This window comes from Mobula hypostoma, chromosome 10 (assembly GCF_963921235.1).
Source record: "Mobula hypostoma chromosome 10, sMobHyp1.1, whole genome shotgun sequence".
Lineage (NCBI taxonomy): Eukaryota > Metazoa > Chordata > Chondrichthyes > Myliobatiformes > Myliobatidae > Mobula > Mobula hypostoma.
The window spans coordinates 134,061,318-134,078,115 of record NC_086106.1 but is presented as its reverse complement, the minus strand read 5'-3'; the positions used below and the strand labels follow the sequence as shown (position 1 = coordinate 134,078,115).

The following is a 16,798-nucleotide window of genomic DNA, read 5'->3' as shown; positions in this document are numbered from 1 at the left end:
CAGCAGATTCCATCCTTGTAGTCTTGAACCAATAATTCTACTTTTGCCTTTGACCAAACCCAAGTCTCTGACTAGGAAGGTCCCAATGCATAAACGGTGTCTCTCTCTCTCGCACTGCTCCCAGGGGAAGGTGCCTATGTACAAACAATCTTGCTCTCTCTCTCTCTCGCTGCTCCTGGGGGAAGAGCCCTATGTACAAACAGTCTCTCTCTCTCTCGCTGCTCCCAGTAGGTCCCTACATACAAACAGTCTCTCTCTCACTGCTCCCAGGGGAAGGTGCCTACGTACGTACAAAAAATCTCGCTCTCTCTCTCTCTCGCTGCTCCTGGGGGAAGAGCCCTATGTACGAACAGTCTTTCTCTCTTGCTGCTCCCAGGAGTAGGTCACTACATACAAACAAACAGTCTCTCTCTCGCTGCTCCCAGGGGAAGGCCCCTACGTATGAATAGTATCTCTCGCTGCTCCCAGGAGTAGGTCCCTACGTATGAATGGTCTCTCTCTTGCTGCTCCAGGGGAAGGTGCCTACGTACGAACAATCTCGCTCTCTCTCGCTGCTCCTGGGGGAAGAGCCCTATGTACAAACAGTCTCTCTCTCTCTCGCTGCTCCCAGTAGGTCCCTACATACAAACAGTCTCTCTCTCACTGCTCCCAGGGGAAGGTGCCTACGTACGTACAAAAAATCTCGCTCTCTCTCTCTCTCGCTGCTCCTGGGGGAAGAGCCCTATGTACGAACAGTCTTTCTCTCTTGCTGCTCCCAGGAGTAGGTCACTACATACAAACAAACAGTCTCTCTCTCGCTGCTCCCAGGGGAAGGCCCCTACGTATGAATAGTATCTCTCGCTGCTCCCAGGAGTAGGTCCCTACGTATGAATGGTCTCTCTCTTGCTGCTCCAGGGGAAGGTGCCTACGTACGAACAATCTCGCTCTCTCTCGCTGCTCCTGGGGGAAGAGCCCTATGTACATAACAGTCTCTCTCTCTCGCTGCTCCCAGGAGTAGGTCCCTACATACAAACAGTCTCTCTCTCGCTGCCCCCAGGGGAAGGTCCCTACGTATGAATGGTCTCTCTCTCTCGCTGCTCCAGGGGAAGGTGCCTATCTACTGTTGGTTTCTCTCCCTCTTGCTTGATGCTGCCCGAAGATGGTGGAAGTCTGTGGGTCTTGGGCAAGGTTTAATTGACACAGTTTGTGGACTGGATTCTGTAGTTTGCATTATGATGTCTTTCTGGACATTACTTCTTTTCTTGTTGTTTTGTGTGACGTATATTATGACGGACTAGCTCTGTGGGCTGCAGATCACGAGACACGGCGCTGGATTGAACTGAACTGAATATACTTGGACTCTTTTGATGTCTCTTTGATTTGGTGTTTTGTATTCTGTGTTTCCCACTTTTTTTGTCCTTTGTGCAATTCTTTTTGTGTGCTGGGTGTTTGACGTTTTCTCTCAATGGGTTCCACGGTTGTTCTTTCTTTCGTGGCTGTCTGCGGGAAGACGAACCTCAGGGTTGCAAACGTACTTTGATAACACAGGACAGCAAATTTTTTCAAAAGTGTTGCTTCCTCAGAATTTTTCTGTCTTGGATAGACCGCTTGAAGCTGAATACAAATATAATTTCAGACTACTTAGATCATGTAGGAATTTGGAGAAAGAAGAAATTAACTTTTATTGAATATAATGCATTTAATTGCATAGTAGTGCTGATACTTGCAATAGTTCAACTAAGGTAAAAATGTTTTGTTAATGATTTGTGTTTGTACTCAGTGTCTGAGGCTTCTCGCTTAAGCGTCCAACAATAATCAGCCAGCATTTGCCCTGATACCATTTCTCCATGAACTTTCACCATGCTCGCCACTAACAGTGCCAAGATTTACAGGGAAGAATTCTAAATGGGAATGCAGAAAATGAATCTTTAGTGACGTATTGCTCATCATGGCTTTGTATGCTTAAAGCATCTTGTCAACCAGCTGCATGTAGTCTGGTGCTTTGTAGTTGCCAAGAAAATTTTCATCAACATCTTTGAACGCCTTCCACACGATTTTCTCTGGTACAATTAGAAACTCTTTCAATTGCTGGTCACTGATGATGTTTGATTTGTGGACCAACAAAAATGCCTTCGTTAATCTTGGCATCAGTTATTCTGGGAAACAACCATTCTCAAATATCAAAATCCTCCTCAGAAATTTTGTGCCTAATGACAGCAGATTCTATCCTTGCAGTCTTGAACCCAGTAATTCTGCTTTTGCCTTTGACAAAACCCAAGTCTCTGACCAGGTAATTTAACCCAGATTGAGTTATCAGATCAGGCTCACTCAATATAAAGGGTTCAAAATCTGTAGCAGTATCAGTGTCGTTTCCATTCCTGCTTCATGTATCATGTCATCTTCATCTGCCTCCGCTAGACTCCACGTCTCTGGTGGCTTCGGTATCATCATGTGGCACAGGTCTCATGGCTGAAGCGAGATTAGGGTAGTCAATGGATTTCTTGTTTTTAGCAGAGGAACCACACACTGGTCAGACAGAAGTAGCGGTCTGTCACATGATCCTTCTGTTCTCGCCGTATCGGGACAGTGAACAGCACTGACTTCCAAGTGCCTCTGAGACGAGCTCTAAGTTCAACAGCGTATGTTGCACAACAAATGTGAGAAGCTCAGGTTTCGACTTGGTCATCAATTTTACACCCAAAGTGTATACTCCTCAGAAATATAATAAAGTATCGCGACTGTTGCAACATTGGTGAGACATTTTGCTAACACAAATACTCCTGAAAATGCAATTTCAATTATTTGGAGCAACTGGTAAAAGGTAATTTCCCTTCCAGCTCTATCTACCTACCATGCACACACTGCACCTCCCTCACCTAGTTCCATGTTCCCTTGACCTCTCCATGAACAGCTCCATTTCTTGCTTAAGATTCGAGCACTTACAGCTTTTGCCTCACCACTTATCCACTCCAACCTCCACCTCCACTCTCCCCTCCCTGAACCAGGCTCTGTGATCTGCACCCGCCTGCCTCAATTTTCTCATGCTACCCCTCCAGCTTGCTCTCCCCTCCAGCGTCCTCTCCCCTCTAGCGTCCTCCCCCCTCCAGCGTCCTCCCTCCTCCAGCTTGCTCCCCCCTCCAGCGTCCTCCCCCTCCAGCGTCCTCTCCCCTCTAGCCTCCTCCCCTCCAGCCTCCTCCCCCTCCAGCCTCCTCCCCCCTCCAGCATCCTCTCCCCTCTAGCGTCCTCCCTCCTCCAGCTTGCTCCCCCCTCCAGTGTCCTCTCCCCTCTAGCCTCCTCCCCCTCCAGCCTCCTCCCCTTCCAGCGTCCTCTCCCCTCCAGCTTGCCCCCTCCAGTGTCCTCTCCCCTCCAGCTTGCCCCCCCTCCAGTGTCCTCCCCCTCCAGCTTGCTCCTCCCTCCAGCCTCCTCCCCCCTCCAGCCTCCTCCCCCTTCCAGCGTCCTCTCCCCTCCAGCTTGCCCCCCTCCAGCATCCTCTCCCCTCCAGCTTGCCCCCCCTCCAGTGTCCTCTCCCCTCCAGCTAGCCCCCCCTCCAGTGTCCTCTCCCCTCCAGCTTGCTCCCCCCTCCAGCATCCTCTCCCCTCCAGTGTCCTTCCCCCTCCAGCTTGCTCTCCCTCAGCATCCTCTCCCCTCCAGCTTGCCCCCCCCTCCAGTGTCCTCCCCCTCCAGCTTGCTCTCCCCTCCAGCGTCCTTCCCCCTCCAGCTTGCTCCCCCCCAGCATCCTCTCCCCTCCAGCCTCCTCCCCCTCCAGCCTCCTCTCCCCTCCAGCCTCCTCCCCCTCCAGCCTCCTCTCCCCTCCAGCGCCCTCCCCCCTGCAGCTTGCTCCCCCCACTAGCGTCCTCCCCCTGCAGCTTGCTCCCCCCACTAGCGTTCTCCCCCCTGCAGCTTGCTCCCCCCACTAGCGTCCTCCCCCCTGCAGCTTGCTACCCCCGCCAGTGTCCTCCCCACTGCAGCTTGCTCCCCCCGCCAGCGTCCTCCCCACTGCAGCTTGCTCCCCCCACTAGCGTCCTCCCCACTGCAGCTTGCTCCCCCCGCCAGCGTCCTCCCCACTGCAGCTTGCTCCCCCCGCCAGCGTCCTCCCCACTGCAGCTTGCTCCCCCCGCCAGCGTCCTCCCCCCTGCAGCTTGCTCCCCCCCTCCAGCTTGCTCCGTCCATGACCCTTCACCAGCCCCCCAACTACCGAGTGCAGTGAGCTTGAGCACAAATGAGGGTGGCTGAAATCAGTCCTTCAGGGGCTGGCAGGTACAGAATGAGCAACCTGGGTTAATTCTGATTGCCAGAAAGATTGTGCCTCTGGAGTAAAATGTTCCAACATCACAGATCTGTAGCGAACCCGTGGGTCCCAGATTGGTTTACTGAAATCTTCCACGAATCGGAACTTAAGATCCGAAAAATCAATGAAACCTTTAGATCGAGCGAATCGAAACAGTCTCTCCTTGTCTTGAAAGTAACGAAAACGTAAGATAACATGCCTAGGTCTATCTGACCTAGACGAGTGTGATGGGACTCTGTGAACACGATCCAGTAGCGGTGGTTGGTCAGGAAATACAGTAGGGAATGCATCTTTTAAAAGTTGAGAAAAATACTTCATGGGGTTGTTAGATTCAACAGCTTCACGCACCCCAATCATTCGTAAATTCTGCCGTCGCATTCTAGATTCTAAGTCAGAGTTTTTAAAAGTCAGAAAGTCAAGTTTCTTCTTCATTACATTAATTGTTTCTTCGATTTTCCCCATCTTAAGCTCACTTTGTTGCGCGAATTTTTGAAGATCAGATATAGCCGACTGATGTTCCGTAATAGATGTTTGCATCTTATCAATTAAATCGGCAATTTTCTGGAGATTAATTGAGATTTCCGTATGAATCAGGTCCTTAACAGAGATAGCGATTTCCGTACGAATCATCTCCGTAACAGAGGTTGAAATTTCCCTCTGAATTAACTCCGATATAGCTTTCAAAGTCACCGGTGATTCAGTCGGAGGAAAATCCATACCTTTCGGTTTAACCGGAGGTTTACCATCCTTGCCGTTTTTCCCGTTCTTAGACATAGCAGATCTAAGACGCATCCAGTTATCGGAGAGTTCAATTTAATTCAAAGTATAGTAAGAGTTAATACCTTAATGGTTAATTAAAGTATAGCTGATCATAGAGAAAAAAACTCAGAGGTAATGGAGCGAGTCAAGAACGCGACTTCACTCCATGAGCGCTACCGGAAGTCCCCCGTAAAATGTTCAGCTGAGACCACTTAGATAGAAGAATCTGAACAAAGGTTGCTTCTTCTATAACCCAACAGGATTTGTAACTGAATCTTGGTTATTGTGGCTCATATGCAATCACTATAAAAATTGAGAAGTAGTGCATTCTCTGCTCAAACCTAGTGAAAGATCACTGAGCAGCAGTGGTCAGTGTCCGTATGCAGCCGTCCCCAGCAATGATTGGATTCCAGTACAACATGGAAGATGGGTCCTTTAACAGGTGCCCTTCACATAGGAGTGTAAATCCATCGCAGTGGCAATCCTAAATGTTAATGTTCGGTGACTGCCCCATCTGGCTAGAAAGATTCTCTCTCTCGAACTGCATTCCAACCACAACACAACCCAAAGGGTACTCTGCCTGTGAAATGTGATCATCACATCACATTCCTCTGTACCACATCGTTATCAGGTAAATCAGCTCTGTGGTGACAGCCGGGTAGTTGTCAAAGATCTTGCTCAGAGGCAAGTTGCATGTTGAAAGAGCAGCAAAATAAAATGGCGCTGCAGCATGGCGATTCATTGCAAGCTGCTCTCTGCACACCTACTCCTTTCAAATTCAAATTCATTGTCATCTGTCTGTACATATATACAACCAAAAACAAAACAACATTTCTCCAGACCATAGTGCATCAACTAAATATACATCTCACACAGCACAGATAAACAGTGAACAGCTCTCTGTCCTAGTGGCGAGACCTCAGTGGTGGCAGCATACTGATTAGTTTCACAGCCTGAGCGAAGAAGCTGTTGCCTACTCCTGATGCTCCTGTACCTCCTTCCAATTGATAGTGGGTGAAAGAGATTGTGGGATGGATGGCAGGGACCGTCAACAATGCTTCAGGCCATTTCTCTATTATATTTCTTCTATTATCATCATTCTACTCTCTTTAATCTAAATTCTGTGGCTCAAAGAATGACTAAGAATGTTTTTTCCTCATTCTGTTACTGGTTTCTCTCGTACACACTCAATATCTTAATCTCTCATGTTAATGATTTGCTGCTCCAATGCCAAGTCTCTTCAAAGGATGCTTACTCTGAAGAAGCTTAAATCTTCTCTTCGATGGGAGTTCAGTGAGACCATCATTCACTGCTCCCTCTTAATCTCTGCTGCACTCTGCTCCCCGAGCCAGGCACCTTCCCCCTCACGTGGTCTCACCTATTACATGCTCCCCGAGCCAGCCAGCTTCCCCTCACGTGGTCTCACCTATCACTTGCTCCCCGAGCCAGGCACCTTCCCCTCACGTGGTCTCACCTATTACCTGCACCCCGAGCCAGGCACCTTCCCCTCACGTGGTCTCACCTATTACCTGCTCCTCGAGCCAGCCACCTTCCCCCTCAAGTGGTCTCACCTATTACCTGCCAGCTTGTACTCCTCCCACTCCCCCTGCATTCTTATTCTGGCCTTTTCCCACTTCCTTTCCAGTGCCAGCCTGAAACATGGACTGTTTATTCCTCTCCATAGATTCTGCCTGCCTCCTGAGTTCCTCCACCATTGTGTGTGTGAGTTGTTCTGGATTTTCAGCATCTGCAGAATCTCGTGTTCAGGAGAATGGGGTTGAGAGTCATCAGAAATCAGCAATAATGAAATGGTGAGCACACTTTATGGGATGAATGGCCTAATTCTGCACCTATGTCATGTGGTCTTACTCCACTCTAATGCAGTTTTCAGAGAAGAATCACCTAAACAGTGAATGAGCTCAAAGCTCCTCGTACACCATGCATAATTTTACTCTGACTTTATACTTGAAAGATGATTAGAAACTTCAGTCTGATTGAAAGTATAAATGGGAAATGGCCCTGCGGTGGCCACGCCACGAGACCTGCCCCTACCCTTCCTGGCGTTAACATGCTCCGAGAGCAGCCCTACCCAACAGAGACCTGTCCCTGCTCTGCCCTGTGCTGATCATGCATGGCCATGCCACGGGAGCAACCCTGCCCAGGAGCAACCCACCCCTGCCCTGCCCAGCACTGTCCGTGCCAAAGAGAGTAGCCCTGCGGGCAGCGATCCGCCCCTACCCCGCCCCTGACGCGGCGCTGTCACCTGCCTGAGCTATGAGCCTGTTGAAGGTTCGCACTGGTGCAATAAGCCTCGATGACTTTAAGGATCTGTGCATCTTCCTCCAGGGCTGCTGTACCTGTAAGAAGCAAATAAGATAGTCAGGTTGTGTGTGGGCGTTTGCTGTGAACAACTTGGCTGCCGCATTTCCTGTGGGGTCCACACTTAATGGCACTTCACTGGCTATGAAGTGCTGTCGATGGAAGACACTATAGACAGGAATCACTTTTCTAAAAGCTTTATTTTAAAAGCTTCAAACACAGCCACTTGCTGTGAAGTTGAGGCTCACTATTTTTACTCTTTTTGCACTATGTAATTTTTAAAAAATGTATGTTTATTGTAACATATTATTTTAGGTATTGCATGGTGCAACTTTTTTTTTTAAAGAGATATAGAGTAGAACAGGTCCTTGTTATGTTCAGGAAATTGTGTTCAAAAGAAAATACATAAAATAGCATTTAAAACTCATTCTTTGATCGAGATTGCTAGCAAATCAGCCAAGAGGTCACTGAACAGGGAGTGAATACTCCGAGCTCACAGGTACCATAGTATCCTCACCTTCTACTACTGAATGCAGCTTTCAACAGCAGGTATTATTCATGACAGGGTACTTGCTGACAGTTTGGAAAAATAATTGGAGTGTGATACCAATGTGAAAGCAAAGCTACTTTCAAACATACCAATGGAGTGAAAAGATTTCACAGTTCAGTACGTAATGTGGTCTGAGTTATATCATCACCACAATCCCAGTTTATTTCTGAACAACTCTGATCTCTCAGCTCAAGAAAATGCAAATGAGCAGCCCACACCTTTAAACAACACCAGGAATCTGTATTTGCAATCAAATAAAAGGAGAATTCCTGCCGACTGCAGAAAGATGCAAGTGTGGGTGTTAGTTAAGGAGGGAAATAGAAGAGACTGCAGACACTCGAACTCTGGAGGGACACATAAACTACCTCTGAATTACTTCCCTCAGATCTCTGCAGTACCTAACTAGAATGTTGGACATGAAATGCTAGATACGGAATCACAGCTCATTCTAACAAACTGTAATCACCAGTTAAAATCTCAACACATTTTGAAAATGAAATGCAGACCTCGGATCCAAAAGCAGTCACTGAAAGATTTACTTCTCACTGAAAGTCAGTGGAAGACTTACTTTTACGCAAAATATATTCATCGTCTGAAGTTTTGCGTTCTGTCTTCCGTTTGCTGAGGAACTTTTTCACTGCCTTGGGGCTCTTGCTGGAGTCCTGCAAGGACAGGAAGCACCCGACTGTCGGTTAACATTATTGGTTTGTAGTGAGACAGCAATTGTTCAGTTTGATAAGAAACCAGAAGCAGACGTGCCAGAGCTTTGCCAGATTGAACACACCTCCTGTGTCTAGTTAGTTGCAACGCTGGAAGACCAACCACGTTTCTGCATCTAGTGTTTCTTCAGTAGAACCGTGTTGGTCTTAACAATGGAAGGTGAATAAGTGCAGTTTACAAACACATTGTAGGAACTTTTTAAATGCATTGAATTAAGCAGGTGAAGGAGGTGGTAAGACAGCAGCTGCACTGTTGCATCGCAAGCATGCACATAACACACAAATAAGAGAAAAGTTACTTGTCTACAGCTTACCTTTAAAATATAAGACATCCTCTACAATGCAACAAATGGAGAAAGAAAGATAAGATGAAAGTGAAAGAAAAATTTGATGATTGATTATATGAAAAGTTCATTCACTACAATAAAAGATTATTAAAATATTATTGATATTAGTGTTAACTGTGCTCTCTGTGCACCATTCACATAACTTCAATTAGTTTTCAAGGTTATTTTACATGCAGGCAAATGCAGGAGTAGTCTCATGCATCATTGAGATAGTTTATGGTTATCCTAATTATCCATTGAAAATAGCACAAAGTTTTTAAACCCGGGGCTGAAGATTAACACGCAAGGGAAGCGAGTTTGTTCTCAGCCAGATATCAGGTTCTTGAGAAATTATTCCCACCATTTGATTTTGGTCGGAGATACAGTGCAGAACAGGCCCTCACGACCCACCAAGCTGTGCTGCCCAGCAAACCACCTATTTAACCTTAGCTTAACTACCAGACAATTTACAATGACCAGTCACCCTACTGACCAGAATGTCTTCAGACTGTAGGAGGAAACCGGAGCACTCGGATGAAGCCCATGCCTTCATGGACCTTACAGAGAACGCCAGATTTGAACTCTGCACTCCGGCAGCTGGAACTGTAATGGCATCGTGCTGCCCGATACTGATTCAATTAATTAAAGGTGACCCTTGTGGCACCAATACAAGGAGCAGCACATTACCTTCTACCTTCTTGGAAGTAAGTGACAGTTAAAATGGTGTGCTTGGGCACAGAGCACATACCTCCTTGCAGCCTAAGGCAGCTGAAGGTCTGAGTGGAGGTGCAGGTCTCAGGCAGCTCAGGGTCCATGGCCTGGGCATTTTGGGTGGCTCCAGGGGGCCTCTGCTTTGTGTACCACTGCTGTAAGATTGTGGCGGTGAATAAGCCAGGGGTTGATGTGATGGAGTGGCTGGAGGCTGCTTACTCTCCCCGTGCTGCTGAGTTAGAATGAAACAGGAGTCGTCAAGTTCCACTTCAGTTTATTGCCATACACAAGTATACCAGCAAATGAAACAGCCTTCCTCCAGATCAAATCAAATCACAAACAGGTGAAAGTCTGCAGATGCTGGAAGCTCAACACGCACAAAATGCTGGAGAAACTCAACAGGCCAGGTAGCATCTATGGGAAAAAGTACAGTCGACGTTTCGGGCCAAAACCCTTCGGCAGGACTGGGGAAAAAAAGCTGAGGAGTAGATTTGAAAGGTGGAGGGGAGGGGGACTGAGTTCCTCCAGGATTTTGTGAGTGTTCCTCCAGATCAAGGTGCACAACACAGTAGAAATCACTCAAATACATACAAAACGTAAATATTACCACAAGTGTAAAAGAGAGGTGAGATTGGAAAACGATGCTGGTGAGGTAGTAATGAGAGACAACAAAATGGCGGATGCACTGAATAAGTATTTCGCATCAGCCTTCACTGTGGAAGACACTAGCAGTATTGTGGAAGTTCCAGGTGTCAGGAGTCATGAAGTGTATGAAGTTATCATAACTGGAGAGAAGGTGCTTGGGAAACTGAAAGGTCTGGAGGTAGATAAGTCACTTGGACTGAATGGTATATGGCCCAGAGTTCTGAAAGAGGTGGCTGAAGAGATTGTGGAGGCATTAGTAATGATCTTAAAAAAATCACTAGATTCTGAAATGGTTCCGGAAAACTGAAAAATTGCAAATGTCACTCCACGCTTCAAGAAGGGAGAGAGGCAGAAGAAAGGAAACTATAGGCCAGTTAGTCTGACCTCAGTGGTTGAGAAGATGTTGGAGTCGATTATCAAGGTTGAGGTCTCAGGGTACTTGGAGGCACATGATAAGAAAGGCCCTTTTTCAAGGGAAAACCTTGTCTGACAAATCTGTTAAAATTCTTTGAAGAAATAATAAGCAGGGTAGACAAACGAGAATCGCTCGACGTTGTGTACTTGGATTTTCAAAAGGCATTTGACAAGGTGGCACACATGAGGCTGCTTAACAAGCTACGAGCCCATGGTATTACAGGAAACATTCGAGCATGGATAAAGCAGTGACTGATTGGCAGGAGGCAAAGAGTAGAATTAAAGGGAGCCTTTACTGACTGGTCGCTGGTGACTAGGGGTTTGTGTTGGGACCGATTCTTTTATGTTATATGTCAATGATTTGGATGATGGAATCGATGGCTTTGTTGAAAAGTCTACAAACAATATGAAGGTAGGTAGAGGGGCAGATAGTTTTGAGGAAGTATAGAGGCTACAGAAGGACTTAGATTAGGAGAATGGGCAAAAAAATGGAAGATGGAATACAGTGTAGGTAAGTGCATGGTTATGCACTTCAGTAGAAGAGAAGGAAGGGTTGACTATTTTCTAAATGGAGAGAAAATACAAAAAAACAAGGCACAAACTCCCCATACTCCCATCGGGCAGAAGATGCAAAACCTGAAAGCACGTCCCACCAGGCCCAACGACAGCTTCTCCCTGCTGTTATAAACGTATTGAATGGTTCTGTAGTACAAAAAGATAGACTCTTGACCTCAGAATCTACCTTGTTATGATCCTACACCTTATTGTCTACCTGCACTGCACTTTGTTGAACATAGATCAGTACAGCCCATGGTGTTAATCTTCTCCAAGATCACTCTAACCCTTCCCTCTCACAGAGCCCTCCATTTTTCTATCATCCATGTGCCTCTCTAAGAATCTCTTAAATGTCCCTAAGGTATCTGCCTCCACCACCAACCACCACCCGTTCCATACACCCGCCGCTCTCTGTGTAACAAGACCACCTCTGACATCCCCCCTGTGCTTTCCTCCTTAAAATTCTGCCGTCTCACATTAGCCATCTCCAATCTGAAGAGAAGGCTCTGTATTCAAATCCTCTCAAAATGAATGCTATCATTGCCTTGCAAGTTAACCCTTAGAGAATTCTGCATGAGAACTCCCAGCTCTCTTTGCACTTCCAATTTCTGAATTTGCTTCCCATTTAGAAAATATTCTTTCTACCAAAGTGCATGACTGTACATTTTCCTCTGCTGTATTTCATCTGTCACTTTTTTGCCCATTCCCCTAATCTGTTCAAGTCCTTCTGCAGAGTTCCAACCTCAATAATACCTTGCCTATACATATCTTTGGTAAAGGCCTTTAATGAGGCTCTAAAGGCCTTGTTAGAGTGGATGTGGAGAGGCTGTTTACTCTGGTGGGAGACTTTAGGACCAGAGGACACAGTCTCAGAATAAAGGGAAGTCTTTTTAGGACAGAGATGAAGAGGAATTTCTTTCGGCAGAGAGTTGTAATTGTCTGGAATTCTTTGCCACAGGCAGCTGTGGAACCAAGTCCTTGTGTATATTTAAGGCAGAGTTTGATAGATACTTGATTGTTCAGTCCATGAATGGATGCAGGGAGAAGGTAGAAGATTGGGGATGAGGGGAAAATTGGATTAGTCATGATGAAATGGAGGAACAGACTCAATTCTGCTTCTTTATCTTATGGTCTTATGGCAATGCTTGAAGAGTTTCATGGTAATGTAGCTTGTTGACGTCTCTAGGTCACATCACTCAGCTACTGAAGCAGCTTTCTCCTGGCACACATAAAACCGAGGCAGTTGCGCCAACACACACTGGGATCACAGTTTCAAGGAACCATACCTACGGCAAGATGTAATGCTAGTCTTGTCTACCTCCAATTATAATTTCGTCAATAGTCACAATACCGAACGGTGCATTCAGTATTGGAAGTAATGAGTGAATCCTCAGAGAGCTGCTTGCAACAAGCTGCATGCTCTCGCAACATCTTCAAAAAAAGGGATTTTTGAGATATTTTTATCTTATCTAGACACAAACCACAAATTGAACATAGAAATTACAGTCCTTCGCCATGATGCTGTGTCAACCTTTTAACCTACTCCCAGTTCAATCTAACCCTTCCCTCCTACATAGCCCTCCAGTTATTTTTTTTATCAACCATGTGTCTATTTAAGTTTCTTAAATGTCCCTAATGTATCTGCCTCTACCCATACGCCCACCATTCACTGTGTAAAAAACAAATCACTGACACACTCCCCATACTTTCCTCCACTCAACTTAAAATTATGCCCACTCATATTCACCACCTTCACCCTGCGAAAAGTCTCTGGTTATCCATGCGACTACACATATTATCACCTTGTACCCCTCTGTCAAATTACAATTAATTATTAATGAATTCTGCAGTAAAAATGCTGTTCTGTTTCTGGATTAGGTAGCTACAGGGAGCTAAGTACCGATTGAGATGATACAGGCAGAGATTTGGTAGCCGAGGTCCCAGGGACGGTGCCTTTGGTGAGCATCAGAAGGCTGTCCACCCACTCCTGCTGCTCCTGGGCACTGCTGCAGGATACCTGGATCCGTTCTATCATACTACCTGTGGGGCAGAGGGCAAGCAGAGTTATAAACATCAGAGATTCTGCAGATGCCAGAAATCCACAACAACACAAAATGAAGGGTCCTGGCCTGAAACATCAACTGTTTATTCCTATCCATAGATGTTGCTTGACCTGCTGAGTTTCTCCAGAATTTTGTGTCTTTACAAAGTGGCAGTACGAGAGTTATTTTATTTTACTAAAAAACAACTTTAATTTGGAGACTGCCATGAGGGAGGGTCACACTGTGGCAGGGGCGATACTGAGTGAGGGGAGGTACTGAGGGAAGGTCACACTCTGGGGCCAGCTGGTGGCACAGTGGCACCAGCGCCGGACTTCGGAGCGAAGGCTCCCAAGTTCGAATCCAAGTCGGGCCACCCCCCGAGCACGCTTTCCATCCGTGCCGGGTTGAGCGTTCAGCTAGCCACTCGGCCTTGTTAAAAAAACAAGGGTCAAGTCAGGAACGTTCAGATCGTGACCCAGTTAATCCAAAAGGAGCCCAATCCTGACACTATGCCCCAGACAAGAATGGCTGACTGTCTGGAGCGAAATGCTAAAAAACAAACACTGTGGGTGGGGGGGGGGTCAGTACTGAGGGAGGGTCACCCTGTGGGAGGGGCAGTCGTGCAGGAAACCAGCACTGTTCCAGGAGAATAATCCACCTGGCTCATGGAATGGCTGGGGGGATAGGGGGCAGGTCCACATGAGCCACCTCAGCTCCACTTCCAGAAGGGTGGCCATCTTGTTGGCCCTTTTCTCCCAGCCTAAGGTATTGCACGTGTAGGCCCCTGAGCCCGGCTCGATGCAGTAGCACCTGTTAAGAGGTGTCTGCATTGCTGGGTTCCATAGATCATAGCTAGAGCATTATCCTGGGAGGTGATTTCAATTGCACCCTACTTGGGCATCTACCTGAGCTCAAGGGAGGAGGCCTGGCCGGCGAACTGAAGAGGTTGAGATCTCTGCCCGGCTGGGATGCTGGTCTGGCTTCCTTCGTGTGACCTTATACTGGGGAAGGCTGTGGGTTATAAGTCAGCTGATGGCCTCCATGATATGCTCTCGGCTGATTACTTTAGTCCTGCCCATTGTATTTGGCTGGCGAGCTTCTGCTGGGCAATAGGAGGCACTGGGTCTCTGCTGCAGTCCTGAGTCTTCAATGGCGGAGGGCAGTCAGTCATTGGTGTGTGTGCACACCCAGCTGGCAGCTGTCTGCCTCAGGACCCTGCAGAGATACCTGTACAGTGACCACGCTCTGAGATGGCATGGGCTGGCGATGCTCTCCGCCAGGGACACTGGCTGCAGGAGGGCACACAGCTTTCAGTGGACAGTATCAGCCGCACTGCTCTGAGGGAACTGCCTTAGTTTTACCAAGAGCCGTTGGGAGTATGGGGTCTGGGCTCATCCAGACAGGGTGCTCCTGCACCCACAGGGGACAGTGTTCTAGCTGTGAGAGGGACTGGTCTCCATCCTATCATGGTAGGTGTTCGAGAAAGTGCAGGGGTTTCGGCTGCACCACAACCTGATGGGCAGGAAGTGCTTGTTGGACCCAGGCCTTGAGGTACCTCGCGGGTAAGGCTTCCACAGAATGCGAACCATCCCACTGTGCTCTTCTGTGACATTCCAAAGAGTTTTTTCTACGGGCTGCTCCTGCACACCTTTCATCTCCTTGCCTTCGTCTGCCGACCAGACTCACCTTGGCAGTCTGTTTTACCATCTACCCCAGTGAAAGTTTCTTTATGCTGGGGTCCTTCCCCTGTACATTGGGGACCTGGGGTGGAAGGTGTTGCATAGGACAGTACTGTGCAACAGGTTTTTAAGCAGGTTCTCTGACACCCCGTCCACCTGTCCATTCTGTGGCCGGGAGGAGTCAGTGTACCATGCATATATGGAGTGTGAGAGGTTGCAGCCCCTGTTTCAGTATCCGAAAGGGCTGCTGCCCCACTCTCCTCATAAACGGGCACCTAGTTTGTAAAGGGGTGGGTCGTGAGGATGGTCTCCTGGTGGGCTTGCCCTGAGCCCGGCCAAGATGGCCATTTGTGGAAAGTTGAGGGCTCTGCCAGAGCTGACTGTCTGACCCTCTTCCGAGGATACGTTCATGCCCGGCTATAGGGTTCATGAGGTCACAATGGGTACAGAGGGAGATTTCTGGGAGTAGTGGCCTCCCCCAACAAATTGACTTTTTAATAGACAGTAATAATGATATTTTAACTTGAATTTATTCATTGTCTTGTAAATATCGAATGTTTGGCCTTCACTGTGTGAGGAGCCAACTCTGCCTCAGAGGCACAGCATGACACCGTTACGTATTCCCCGCTGACCCATCTCCTACTTGCCCCCACTCCCCCTACCCCCCAGCCAGTAGCAGTGGAAGTTGGAGATGGGTGTGACATGGTGAGTTCAGGGGATGGGTAAGAAGGCAAAGAAAATGAATAAACATCTCGTAGCCTGTCCCCAGAGAAGAATGGGGGGGTTACTGTTGAACCTAAGTTGGAGGACCCTGTGGCATCTGAGGTAGAGCAAGAACCCAGGGAAGTGGTGCAGGAGACTGAGGATGCCTCAGGAGGGGTCAGTATGCCCCAGCATATCTTCAGTCTAAAAGGGACCCTCTGGGGTAGTGAGCAGCTCCATTGCAGAGGGTGCAGGAGACTGAGGATGCCTCAGGAGGGGTCAGCATGCCTCAGTATATCTTCAGTCTAAAAGGGATCCTCTGGGCTAGTGAGCAGCTCCATAGCAGAGGGTCTGTGTGAGGAGGCAGACTTGTCTTCGATTGAGGCTGCATACCCAGAGCGTGTATTCCCTGGGAAAAGGAAAAGCCCTGAAGAAAAGGGGTCACGTCACCTGTGGGTAGAGGTTCACCAGGGCAATTAGTTTCCCAGATTGTTGCCTCAATTAAAGCCAAATGCCCTACTGTGGAGCGGCCAGCTCTGGTGCACGAGGGGAACCGGAACACCCTTGCATCGCCATTCCACATAGATATTCAGAGAGAGAGTGTCCCAACGGGTGGGAAGGGAGAGGACTCTCTTAGTGCTGCTTGCAGGGAGTGTGATGAGGGTGTGGAGGTGAGCACGGCCCAGATGCTCCACGTGCTGCACCTAATCTTCAGGAGAGTTAGCAGGTTAATTGCTCCAAGCTCAGAAAGTACAGTTCTGAGAGGTGGCAGTGAGCAGGGGACCTGCCCTACTCCACATCTGGGACAGATTCTGGATTCAGGGGTAGCAGGGCCTCCCCCTATCACTTTGTAAGGATGGGGTACTGATTATGGTGGGGCCTCCCACTGGGACCACTGCGAGGAATGAGGTGGTCAAGTCGGGTGCAGGCGATGACTGCCTGGAGGGCAATGAGCTTGGGATGTGGTGAGGGGGAAGAGGAGAGCTCTTTCGAAGCTGAGACACCAGATTTCCTCAACCCCAGCACCAAGTCACAAGCCTGTCTCTGTGGAGGAATTTCGGCAGCTCACGAAGGACTAATTGTACCAGGTTAGAGTTAACTTGTACCATA

The 16,798-nt window shown here is 47.9% G+C and overlaps 1 protein-coding gene across 4 annotated transcripts in view; it reads right to left on the bottom strand.

Annotated features, from left to right (window-relative positions):
* arhgef6 (Rac/Cdc42 guanine nucleotide exchange factor (GEF) 6) overlaps window positions 1–16,798 on the bottom strand; it is a 223,775-nt gene that overhangs the window by 6,037 nt on the left and 200,940 nt on the right. For 2 of the 4 annotated variants that reach the window (XM_063061177.1, XM_063061180.1), the window contains 5 exons: window positions 13,166–13,305; window positions 9,689–9,883; window positions 8,929–8,949; window positions 8,464–8,557; window positions 7,294–7,383 (listed from right to left, as the gene is read on the bottom strand). In XM_063061177.1, coding sequence (XP_062917247.1) covers window positions 7,294–7,383; window positions 8,464–8,557; window positions 8,929–8,949; window positions 9,689–9,883; window positions 13,166–13,305 — 540 coding nt within the window. The remainder of the gene's footprint in view (window positions 1–7,293; window positions 7,384–8,463; window positions 8,558–8,928; window positions 8,950–9,688; window positions 9,884–13,165; window positions 13,306–16,798) is intronic. The other 2 variants (XM_063061178.1, XM_063061179.1) reach the window with 2 other exon arrangements.